This window comes from Callionymus lyra, chromosome 1, assembly GCF_982586985.1.
Source record: "Callionymus lyra chromosome 1, fCalLyr1.hap1.1, whole genome shotgun sequence".
Taxonomy (NCBI): domain Eukaryota; kingdom Metazoa; phylum Chordata; class Actinopteri; order Syngnathiformes; family Callionymidae; genus Callionymus; species Callionymus lyra.
Window position 1 is genome coordinate 24,969,680 of NC_141818.1, and position 12,785 is coordinate 24,982,464.

The 12,785-nt window shown below is 36.0% G+C and overlaps 1 protein-coding gene across 2 annotated transcripts in view; it reads right to left on the reverse strand.

Moving 5' to 3' along the window:
- Positions 1–4,956, reverse strand: part of LOC148088634 (zinc finger matrin-type protein 4-like) — an 89,230-nt gene extending 84,274 nt beyond the window's left edge. For both annotated transcript variants that reach the window (XM_087798340.1, XM_087798339.1), the window contains exon 1: positions 4,811–4,956. In XM_087798340.1, coding sequence (XP_087654466.1) covers positions 4,811–4,897 — 87 coding nt within the window. In that variant the 5' untranslated portion in view covers positions 4,898–4,956. The remainder of the gene's footprint in view (positions 1–4,810) is intronic.
- Positions 4,957–12,785: the final 7,829 nt, after the last annotated feature.

A 12,785-nucleotide genomic window follows, 5' to 3' on the forward strand; every position in this document is an offset into this window, starting at 1 on the left:
TTTAGTGGCAAAGATAAAGTATATTTATACAGAAAGTTCTCAGTCATCCCAGGTAACTACCAAGAAAAGTTGAATTGAAATCTATTCTGCTCTGTGGCTCAATGAGTCGACGTCAACCAGACACAAAGACAGATGCTGCCATGTATAACATTGATTAAGACTTGCTACAAGTGTACACAGTCTTCCACAAAAGCTTCTTCAGAGAATTTTAACAGCATGTCGGGCAACATGTCCAAGTTGTGAGAGAGGAGAGATCTGATGAACACATCCAGTAAAAAGTGAGATTGTTCACAATCAGAATTATTTGTATTGCCATTTTCTGTGTGTATATAAAGACTAGAAATGTGTTGGTACAGTTGTGCAACAATATAATACACATTTACTGACTAAAACTATGTCTACGTAACTTCTTTGTGAGTTAATGATAATGTTTTTTAATGACATTGAGATTTAATTAATGAACCAGCACTTTCTACATTGTTGTTGTTTTTATTATTGCTGGAGTCTATGCCTCGATCAATTTACCTAAATCTTGTTCTTGTTAAAAGGCAAATTAGTTAGTTAAAAAATATGTGTCTGTGGGCCTCTTTTCCATGAAAGTTTCCTGCCAAACATCTAACGAAACTCCTAAAAGGAGCTTTCCTGCTAAGGAATATGTCAATTTGTCTCAACTTCTGAGACATGAGCATAAGACTTACTGGGCTTTGGCCCAGGCTTGATTCAACCAGTTGGATTTTTGCAGAGCAATGATTTAGCTTGGGTCACAGTAGTGTTGCATTCTGCCTTAGGCAACTGACCACTTGACAGAGGAAGGACATTACATTACATTACATAGGGGAAACAAAGATGGCAAAAAATGTTTTCGTGGCAGCAAAATAGAATTAAAATAAAAAATAAAGACAGCTAGACGGGCTAAAATCGTTGGCAGCATCAGGACAGGCTCGCAGTTTTCAAAGAAGGTGTCTGACAAAGTCAAGAAACTGCGCCTAAAAGTGTACCTAGATACCCAGGACATATCTGCTTGGTCCATTGCTGCTGATACTATTATTGGCTTGAATCCAGCCACCAAACACAAAGTGGTGTCGCCGAAGATTGCAGATGTTGTTTACTGTACTTGCATGGCAAACAAACTCACTGCCGTTGTTTGTGAACGAAAACATTCCATCTATGAGATTAAAATATTTTCACAAAGCCTCAGGCACCGACAACACTGTCAACATGGATCATTTAAAGCTTGACCTACGTATATAGAGACAACAAAGTTCTGTCTCTATTGTCAGGTTTCTGTGAGGTCAACGTTCCCAATATATGTATAATTTTTAAACATTTCCAGTGTTGACTATGGCTTTATATAAGTTGGTGGAAAGAGCGTATTTGCAGCTTGTTTCTTTATGGGAACCAGGAAATTCACACCACAAAGGAAATAGTTTCTCCACTTACAGCTGCCCAAAAAGAGACACAGAACATAACTTAATTGCTTGAGCTAGTGTTCTTAACCAGTAACCAGATCAAATGTATCTTTTAGACATCTATTCAACTATTTTCTCTTCCCTCTGTGTGACAGTAATGTTCTCAAGAGCTATGCCATGCCTAGATGGAGCCATCTTGTGGTTGCTAGGAGGAGATGGTAATAATATCATGCCGCCTCCTGGGGGAAAGTCAACTTCAAATGAGGCAGATGGCACTTGAAGCGGCTGGCTGGTTGTTTTATTCCTGCTGAAGGCTACAGAATCCATCACGTCATCCTTTTCTGTGTGATTTCAAATCCAATCACCCGTTTATCAGCTTGGTTCTTTAATTTATAAGTGGACAAGGAAAATAAATATCCTTCTGTGTATAATGTGTTATTTGGTCATTCAAAAAAGCTTGATTTTAACTAATAAAACTAATCTCAGAGTGTTAACCTATACTCACAGAATACAAAAATAGTTGTGATCACTACCCCTTAATATGAGCCTTCGAGGGAGAAAAATAAACACATTAAAAGCCATGTTTTTAGTAATGCTGATATTGTTTTCTATGAGAGAATCTACAAAAAAGATTCTGGGCTCATGCAAGTTTTTTTTAATGTTGGAGTAATTGATCAATTTAACACAATATCCTATCTCTATTTTAAGAACTTTTAGTTTGAAATGAACTGAAAGAGGGGACATTATAGCCTTGAAGGAAAAAGGTCTCTATAAGTTTGTATGTTCTCCCTGTGTGTGAGTTTATGCCAGGATTTTCTGTAGGTGTAAAAGTGGTTGTTTAAAGTTTCCTGCCCCTTGTCCATAAGAACTGGGATGGCTACGTCCTCTCTGACAAGGATAGGGGGAAAGCCGTAGAAAATGAATTAGTTAATATACAGTAAAAAGAATTTCACATAAAAAAAAAAAATCTTTCTCTTGTTTTTTTTCTATTCATTTTTTCTATAGATTCCAATAACAACAGTGTCCTTCATTAAATATCATGTAACATTTCTACTGTACTTCCCTAATAGGCTATTCTACGACTGGTTCCTTTCCATGTAACCACATTTGGCTTTCATTTTGATTCTCCAGAAACAGGATTGTTAAAGTAAAATTAAAAATCAGTCACCTACTTTCACCTTAACACATTGTATGTCTTCTCATACATCAAGTCCTGCTGGAGATGCATTAGTCCAAGATGGTTGATCATTTTTAGTCATCTAACTTTGAATGGCAAGAATGGCTGTGAACTGTAGCCTGAACTAGGTTTATATTAACATCTGGTGATGACATCTTTGATGAAGATGCACAAAAAGTCTTCCTGAGATGTCAAATTTACACCATTTTTTTTTATTTCTGGATGATCTTGGAGTGAAAGATTCTTCACACCCTCTTTTTTAAACCATCAGTTAGTGTATCATATGAAAGAAAAGGGGAAAAGTCAAATAGAATCCATTAGTCTACAGTAATACCTTTAACATTCATAAGGACATTCATAAATTAATTTTCTGTATATTGAAAAGGTTAACGTTTATCAACACTGTGTCTGTCGGAGGACATACATTTTCCTAATTAACAAACATTTAAGTTTTAAAATGTAAATAACACTTTGCAAATACAAACAGAGAGACATACCAGACTTGTGTAGTATGAAAGTATACAAAAGCCACTTTTCCTTACAAAAGATGATAATGTTCATTTGATACTTAGATGCTGTCTGCAGTGCAAAACTCTATCTGTGATCAGAAACAATTTCACTGTTTAGGAACATAATTTATTACCAAAAAATGTTACGTGAAATAGCTTTAAAAAAAACATTTATAGTTTTAATAATATATTGAAATGTAATAATTTAATAGTCTTTATTTAATATCAATAATGATAATGAATAGTGAAGAATTATGTAATGAGGGCATTCAAATAGTACTTTGATTCTTTTTTTTTTATTATTATTATTGATCAAGCAACTAAACATAGGCTCCTTTCTTGATTTATAACTAACTTGGGAAAAAAAAAATTATGTAAAAAATAAAACATCTTAAAATGGGTATAAACTGCCATCTGCAATTTTAAGAGTTATTGGACACAATATTTCTTAACAAAGACACTCAAGTGAACAGCACAAGATGGTCAGCTGTAAACCATGAGCAATAAATGTGAGCAGTTTTTCATCCCTGTGCATTGTACAGTGGACTCTGTCCGAAGAAATATCTAGGATTGCCTAAATGGCTCTCAGGACTTGGCGTACTAGTACAAACAATTAGAAATACGTAAAAGGAGTTGTAAAGAATACAATTGTAGATGTTTTTCTTGATAAATAGTATTAATAGTCACTTTGATGTTGAGAAAGACGGTTTCAATCATATAACTTGACATCAACCTTTATTTATCTTTTAACCAGTATTTGAATTTAATTCAATCTGCTCACCAATTATTTATTTATGTATTTTATATGTATGTTTTGTATGTATTAATTGTATTTATTTGAGTGTATTTATTTATTTATTTGATTTTTTTTCTATGTATTTATTTATTGATGATTGTATCGTTGGATCTGTTATTGTTGCTGGACGAAATAAGTTCTCCTCCGGGATCAATTAAGTATCTGTCTATCTGTCTGTCTGTCTACAAGACCCTCTGCTAAAAAAAAATACTTATGCTCAGCTAATTCACATTCAAACATTTCATTGTAAAAAACAATGATTAAATGATGCTTATTGCCAATTATCTGTGAGTAATAAGTAAATATTGCATCTTAAATATGCTACAACCATGGATGCAAAAAGCCCAATATGAATGAAATCTAATAATAACGTGTCCAAGAATTTCCCACTAGAGCTCACATTATTCATATTATTTTAAGACATGTCCCAGCTTCTAAATGTTAGCTTTCCATTCCCGACATAGGTGTTTGTACAACGTTGTACATTGATGTAGTGATCACAGGTCACCTTGAGAAAAACAACAATTTCTTATCTTGTTAATGTATTGGACGAAAAGTAACTTGTATTCTCAACTAATAAAATAAATGATGATGATAGTCAAATAGTAGCTTAATTCGTATAATCTGTGCTGTTGCAAAGTAAAAACAACATTTGGATTGACGAACTATCTAAAGGCACTCACACAACAAGCCCTTTTGCTCACGGCACATTTTCTATTGGATGAAAAATCTCCATCCCCTCGGTCGTCCGCTCACTCTTCACCGGACAGCTGGTGCTCTTCTCCGGACACCCTCATGCTTCAGCACCGCTGACGCGCAACAAGAATCTCAGCGTAAAGCAGCATCAGCATGCAGAGCCACGAGCACGCGTCCTTCTCCAATGAATGAAGCAAGAGAGGAAAACAAAGCGCCCACGTACCTGTAACTCCACACTGTAGCCCTGATACAAGTGCGTGGGGGAGACTGCCAGCTGGTGTTGCACTTGCAGGGAGAACGTATAATCCATGGACCGGAGGACGCGGGAAAAAGACAGACTGGAAGAGCCGCGCTCCGGTGGAGTAGAAGTCTCCGCCGCTGCTGCTGCTGCTCTCCGCCCCGCTGCGCTCCCATTGGCCGCTGCCGCTCATCAGCACCGTCAATACAGACAAGCAGCGCACACATGCGGTAGACACTTTGAGATAAAGATAAACAAGTGCAAAGATAGGTTGGGTTTACTACACTTAAGAGCAGAGCATAGGCGATGACATTATTAGTAGCTTTTCAATCCACATGCGCTCAGGTCCAGGTTCTGCTTCTTCTTGATCACAGAAGATCAAGTAAGTGTCACAACTCAGGTTTTTAATCTCGTTTTAAAACATACATAAGATACAACAGTTCCTCCAAGTCAAAGTCAAAGTCTGGGATAAAAAGGTGAATGTATTCAGTCAGTCAGTTTGAGACGTTATGACGTTATTACGCCTTAACAGATGGGATTTGAAAAAAGTCCCAGTCATGCTTCACTGAACATCTAGAAATACTGACCATAAAAATTACAAACATCTTAGGAAGTGGGCACGTCAATCCACTCCTGCTTGGAAATCGTTCAACTTATTACTCCACACAGCTCAGATGACTTGCACTGGAACTCTCAGAATGAACTTCTGATAGAAACCACTTTTGGTTGCCACTGTCCGGAATGCGGTCGGCAATGCCATTTGTTACCATATTACAAACATTCTTTCTATTTTGTTGTTTACTTAGTCAGTCTTTCAGCATATATATCCTGGATTTAAATTATTCATAGTTCATAGATTTATGTCTAAACACAACATTTGTCAGCGTGCCTGTACTACAAAGTTCTGGTGCCAATGGCCGTTCTATTCTTGTCTGTCTATCGACATTGCAGTTGTTCATTTTTGGACAGTTTACATTTCCAATTGGCAGCATTGACAGAGTATTTGCATTTGTATTTCCTTTTCATCTAGGTCAGTGTACCAGCTCTCTTCATGATGGGAGGAGGGTGCAGCCACAGCGGGCAGCTAAATGTCTTTCATCTGCCCTTGAGGATAGTGCCTATGGACCAGACGGATGTACTGTCGCAACACGCTATGCCAGCAACAGGAAACATGTCACCTCCTTCTGGGCATGAATGCACCACATTTATGTTTCCCACGGTATTCCCAACCGTCTTACAATCATCACTACGTCACACTTCTGCTCAGGGTTGCCTGATTCATGAGATGACAGAACCCAACCTGTGACCTTCTCCAGAGCCTCCTCCTGTGAGCTGTTCTTTGATCACTGGCCAATAAATGTTATCGCTGGAAGAAAAGAGAATGTGTCAGTCCAGATCTATTTCTACCCATTTTTGCAGTTTAGCCATCATATTATTGTGTGCGTCATGTGCCCGCCGGTTGAGGTTGTTTCTTTTCTTCATTTGTTGTGTTAAAAGGTGAGGAGCTACAGATCAAAGACAGGAACGGGACCGCAGGAAACGAGAGCAGCAAGTTGCATGTGTTTTGTGATGCATGAGCAACAAAATGGGACATCCGTAAAGGTTGTGGATTTATGGGTGAAATCCCTGCCTCTGGTGATAAAAGGACTATTTAGCTCTGCTCCCAGAGGAAAGACAAACGTTTAATCGAGGGATCCTCGGCTTCAGTTCATTTTATCGTATTATTGTGTTATCGGGGACACAGTGGGATGCTGCAATTAAGCTCTTAAATATGTATTCATTCCCTAACTTTGGCACCAGCCATCAAACAAAATGCCACCATCAGGATGCTTTCCTGGATCAATCAATCCAGCAAATACTATTAATAGCTACGGAAGATTGAATCTCAAATATTTATTAAGGAAAAGGATTTTCAATCGCTCAGATTTACACAGAAAATACATTTACAACATTTGTATTGTCAATCTCTTGTAAAAATGTTATAACATTATTAGTCATATGAGCATTTATTTCATAAAGGATGTTATAAATCAACAAAAATATGTTCTAAATATATGCATTTTGCAATTGACTTTCATGTCATCCATAAATATTAAGCTACATGAAAGCAAAAAGTACTCCATGTTTTCAAATATAACTGTGTTTGATTTCTGAAACCTTTATGTAGCCGATCACAGAAAGTCCTTACTGATTTTCACCGAGGACCATTTTCCAGTGCCACAAAGGAGCACTTTAGGAACAGTCAAGTCTAAAAAACACTAGGTAGTCACCTGAGAATTGCTGCTCAGTGATTATTAATGGAGCCCTTGATGAAAGTGCATCTCAATTGTTTTTGTAATGACCCCTCTAAGCACATTCACAACCATGAATATTCTCAAATGATTATGTTATTTTCACAGGCAATCTGCCATTTTGAGTCGTAATCAAACTGAAAAAAAACAATTTCTTTCATTACCAGTCAAAATATATCTCAACACATAAGACACGGTCACCAAATGAGCAATATTTGAGTGATTCATATTAATATTTTTTCATGGTACATCTTCTTTCTTGCCAGTCATAAGTAATAAATGATTAATCATTTCATAAAATTTCAAAAAAAGTACTTTAGATAGACATCCGAAGCTGAAAATGTATCTAGATGAAATATGGGGAGCAGAACACAAGTCTGCATAACAATTCATTATAAAGTTAATCTAATTTTGGAAATTAATCAACGTTAAGAGGGCACTTGAATAAACTGGTACATAATGTTTTGGGTAACACGATGTTAATTTGCCATCTTACATTAATAAATCCATTAACCCTCAGCTCAGCTCAGAAGTTCTGTTTATACAAGCAGATTCTTACTGAGTAATTCTGAATTGCCTGAGGTGCCTTAATTGTGTTTCTGGCCTTTTGGTCTGTGGCCTGGATTATTCTTCTAGCAGCCGTTTAAATGGAAGTTCTTGTTATGTTCTGTATAACTGTCAAGTAACATCAGCTTGTCTTCCTAACTTGCTGTGTTAGCGGAGATTAGAGTGTAATTGTTGCTACACTTGTTATTGGGTCGCAATACTTGCATTTTATGAAACAACATGATACTTCAATATTAATGAAATAACACCATTCATGAAGCCATTGTAATATACATGTTGCACCAAATGGTTACAAATAGTATCCTAAATTTCATCCCTCCTAGTGCAACTGCATGTTCTTAGATAAGAATCCATTATACCCCGTCAGATGAGCTGCAACTAAGGTCGCATGCCTCAATTCTGGTATCCTGCTGACACTCATTAATTTAGAAGTGAGTGAGAAAAAAACTTTTTCTTTTGCTCACTCCGTCTTCTTCTGTCTATCCTTATGATACAGTAGATTCGTCATTCCTATACTTACGCTTTATTCATGGAGTCATTGTTTCATTAGCTTAGCCAACAAGACCAAGTTTTTATTTGTTTCAATATGACTCTCAAAGAAATTCAAAGATGTTGAATGTATTTCTTCATTTAGATTCTATAAGGTAATATAGCTACGGTTTAAAGAACTTGGCAATACTGCAGAGCTTAGATTGCCTTTAGCCTAGTGGATGCGATACTAAATATGTTATTTTTTATTGATTTGATTTCGTATGAGCTGTTACAGTGCTTTTCTAGTTGTTACCTTGGTGACCCAATATTATTGCCCCCCATCGCAAAACAAACCTTTTATTTATTGGCCTTTATTTCCTCTCAAGACTTATTAGTTAATTTAATTTCCATGTTTTAATGGTCTAGGTGAAAGCCCTTCTGTCTCATACAGTAAAGGCTAGAACATTAAAAAGAAAAAGAATGAACAGATCATTTTATCTCCTCTAAATGGGGTCAGATCCCTTTACAAATGTATTTAACGAGTGCTCCAACCACTGCTCCTTCCACTTGTTCTGTGATAAGAATCATATCCTGTAACTGGTGTTCTAAGGCAGGAGTTACTGCCATGTCAAACACCATAAGCCTATGATAGTGCACAGCAAATGCTTCAAAATATATAAAGAAACATAAACATTAAGTGTATTTTCTTACTTTGATTTGATTTTCAGTATTATTTATTTTAGGGTGATCATACATCCTCTTTTACCCAAACATCTTTTTTGGGGGGCCTGTCGGGCCTGTGCTTGCGTGATTTATGAAACCCTTAAAATATCATGGTTTTGTTTTGAGTGTTTGCAGCGGGTTCTTTCTCTTTCATTAATGGTAAATACTTTAAAACATTCTCACCCATCCATCTTTAATTAATCTCTCATCTACTTTTGTTTTGTCAATAAGCTGAAAGTCTCATTTGTCAGTAAAACACTCTTGAAGACAAAGAATCTACTGAGCTACTTTTCAATCTCTAAAATTGTGTATATTGTGATTGTATAATTGTAAATAAATCACAGATACACTGTTATACGCATGTGAATGACAAGTTTAGACAATGAACAGTGATAATAGACAGAAACAAACATTGAACATCAACAAATGAACCGCCTGAATCAAATTATGTTTTTGTCGGGCCGCAGGCTGTGAGTCCCACTAATCAATATTTCCATAGATCTTCATTAAAGACAGATGAACACACACTGCAAGTCAGCTTGTAGAATACTGATCTCTCAGTTAGGGTTTTTATGTGAAAAGCAACCTGATCTGGTCAAGACAATGGGGGCACAAGGGAGGCATATGAGCTTATATAAGAAGTAAGGGAGATTTATATAATGTGAGCTCCATCAGCCAAAAAGTGAGGTGGCAACCCCCAGAAAAAGTGCTTAAATTCAATTTCTATGATTTGTTATGTAATGCCTACTGATTACTGTTCCATAATTTGAGTTCCTTTTGGCGATTGTAAGGCCCACAATTCATGAGCTTACTGTCTTCTCTCCAATTTGTAAAAGATCAACTTTTTGCCTCTGTTGCTGGTGAACAATCTGTTTGAACTGACCACACCAATTAAAAAAAAAAATCAATAACTCAATTACAGACATATACGCCAAGAGAGCAGGCTCACGAGACAGTCGGTGTGAGTGACTTGTGTAAGCAGTTGAGAAGCAAGATCTGACCGATGAAATAGGAACTTTCTGATTAGGGTCAAGGGAACTCTGCAAGAATCGGACATAAATATATAAACATACATTCAAAACTCTTCCCTCAGCTTCTAGAACGTGTATTTATAAGCTCTAGTAAAAAGAATCAGAAAAATGTGATCTTAATAGGAACACCACTGTCAGACAATAATGATGTTTGGGTGTCATGATGCACTAAGACGTTGTTGTTTTTTGTTGTTAATGACCATAATCACACATTAAATATTGACCTTGAATGGTGTTATTTCTTGTATATATATATACATATATATATATATATATACATATATATATATATTTATATATACACTGTATAGATAGATTGCCTCTAAGCCTTATTTTACTATATTTTACATTAGTTTCCTTTAAATAAATTAAATCTAGTCTATTATAACCATTAAACATGAATTAGGTTTTCCAGTCAATTAGTTCTTTGTATAACAATTGATATATTATATAATAATATATCATTTTCATTTGTTCCACAGCTTGAACTGCACAACGGGTCCCATCTAATGTTTCTTGTCATTGTTATCACCTGAATAACTTCACAGCATCATACCTGACTACTGTCTTTAATTGTGGCCTTCTCTCTCCACTTGCCTGCCTTTCACTTCCTAAATAATTCAGGCTTTTAATTTATATTCCGCACCAACCCCAGTGGTGAATAGGGCAGATATGGTAAGCGGTCATAGATGGCTGGACACATTGAAGGTCTCCATTGTGGAGAGCTTGATTGAAATTGCTAGCTGTGTCATGGGAGCGTGGAAGGCAATTACTCCAGCACACTGCAATTATCAGACAATATGCGTCTGCAGACAGCAGGGGGAGGAGCTGGGCTCAAAGTCAGCTATGCTGAGAGGAGTGTGAAAGTTACCTATTGTGAGGATGTTGACTTGTTGATCAATATTCGGTTGACATTTTAATGACCAAATAAGTTAATATATGATAATACTTTATTATTATAGCAAAGGAAAAAGTGAAAGCTCTGAGTACAAAGGTATTTAAGTGAAAGGAGAGGGCGACCACCTTTGGAAGGAAGGGCGGGTTTGAGCACAGAAAGACGGATGTCCCTTTGGACACCAAAAATCAGGCCGTGATCACTCACTGTCTTAGCAATCGCCAGGGCTAAGAGCAGGACTGTACAAAAGGCTTCTTTAAAGTGATGTCACTTTTGCTTGAGTTGCGTGACACTCACGTGAATTGGGTTGTCGTGTTTACAGTTTTTCTCACATCACTATTAACATTTGCACAGCAGTTAGTGCATTTTTTTTTTTTTTAATAATTAGTGCAAACTGCAAAACCTAGTAGATAACCTGCAAAAGTATGTCACTTGATCAAAATGGATAGTCTATTCCTCAAGAGCAAGTATTCATGTCAATGAAACTGCCAGTGTCTCGGGGCTATTCTCAGATCCGAATGAAAATTCTCATAACTATTAGTTCAACCTCCGCAACATTTAGTCATTTGAGCACATCATAGTAGTAATTTCTCCTTCCTCTGAACAAATTTCAAATGCTTTTGGACACGTATCAGTTGTTTTTTATACAATTCTCTGCTGTTTTATAACATTGTCATTTGCTTATGTGATTTCAGTCAAAATGAGCTATACTTATGGATTCATGCGGTACAGTAGCAATGCTGTATATGTATTCACAGAACATACTGTACAATGTGTTTTCCAAAATGCATTATGTAACACAGGAAAAGTTGTTCCAATTCTCTCTGACCTTTTTCAAATTATCCACTAGGTTTTGCATTTGCACTAATTGTTTTGAGTAATGCACTGCTGTGCAAATGTTAATAGTGATGTGAGAAAAGCACCAAAGCGACTGAAAAAAATTGTAATTGTTTTATCTTTGTTTGAATATATTATTTAACTAAGACAAGTGTTTAATTATTTGTATTATTGTTCACTGATCAATTGGATGAATTTTGATGACCATAGGATGGATGGATGGATGGTGGATGGATGGATAGTAATCTAATAATAATCCATAATCTGTAACATATTCAAATGATAAACATGATTTTCATATCGAACTATAAAGCTTGATTAAATTTAATTAAACGGGGAGTTAGTTGAACGTTTAACACGCATTTAGTTTATTTACAATTAGAAACAACACGACTAGTAGTAAACAGCGCTTTAAAGATACTTCTGGCAGATAATGGATGATCTAATGATATCTGCTACGTAATGTGAATTAAATAAAAAATAACATGTTTTGAAAACTATACCGCGCATGACAGATGTGATACGTTCCATTTTTGTTTTTCGTTGTTTATGTCCTGCAGCAAGGGTTACCATAAACAAGTACTTATTGTATTGCTATGAACTATTAACTCACTTGTTTATTTTTTACCATTGTAGAGTAAAGAGAAAAGCTTTTGCGTATTGTCTCAAAATCAAACCTAAACGAGTGTTTATTGGTATGAAATCCTGAACAGTTTAGCAAACAGACACTGGAACACTGTATACAATATCTTGGCAGTGTCATTCTTCGTATCTGAGTAAAACCATGCCAATATAATATGTATGGGAAGAACTCAATGTTTGTTTGAAAAAAACAAATAGAGGTTAATATTTTCATTTGCACATACTGTTGTGAAGTTGTATGGTGCCGCAAGGCGTACTAAAAAACGCGAATTTGAAATAGTTAAAACCATATCTCACCATCAGCATGTAGAATCCACAGTCAAGCCCACCAATTTGTGGTGGAGTGTGCTATTTAAATATATATTAAAAATTATATATATTAAAAAAAAAAAGGAAAGGAAAATGATAATGTAAGCTTTACCACACTTTTTTTTTGCCAAACCTTGTTTCGTATCAGCTGCCAGGACATACTTTGGATGTAATCTTACTGCAAAGATAACAGA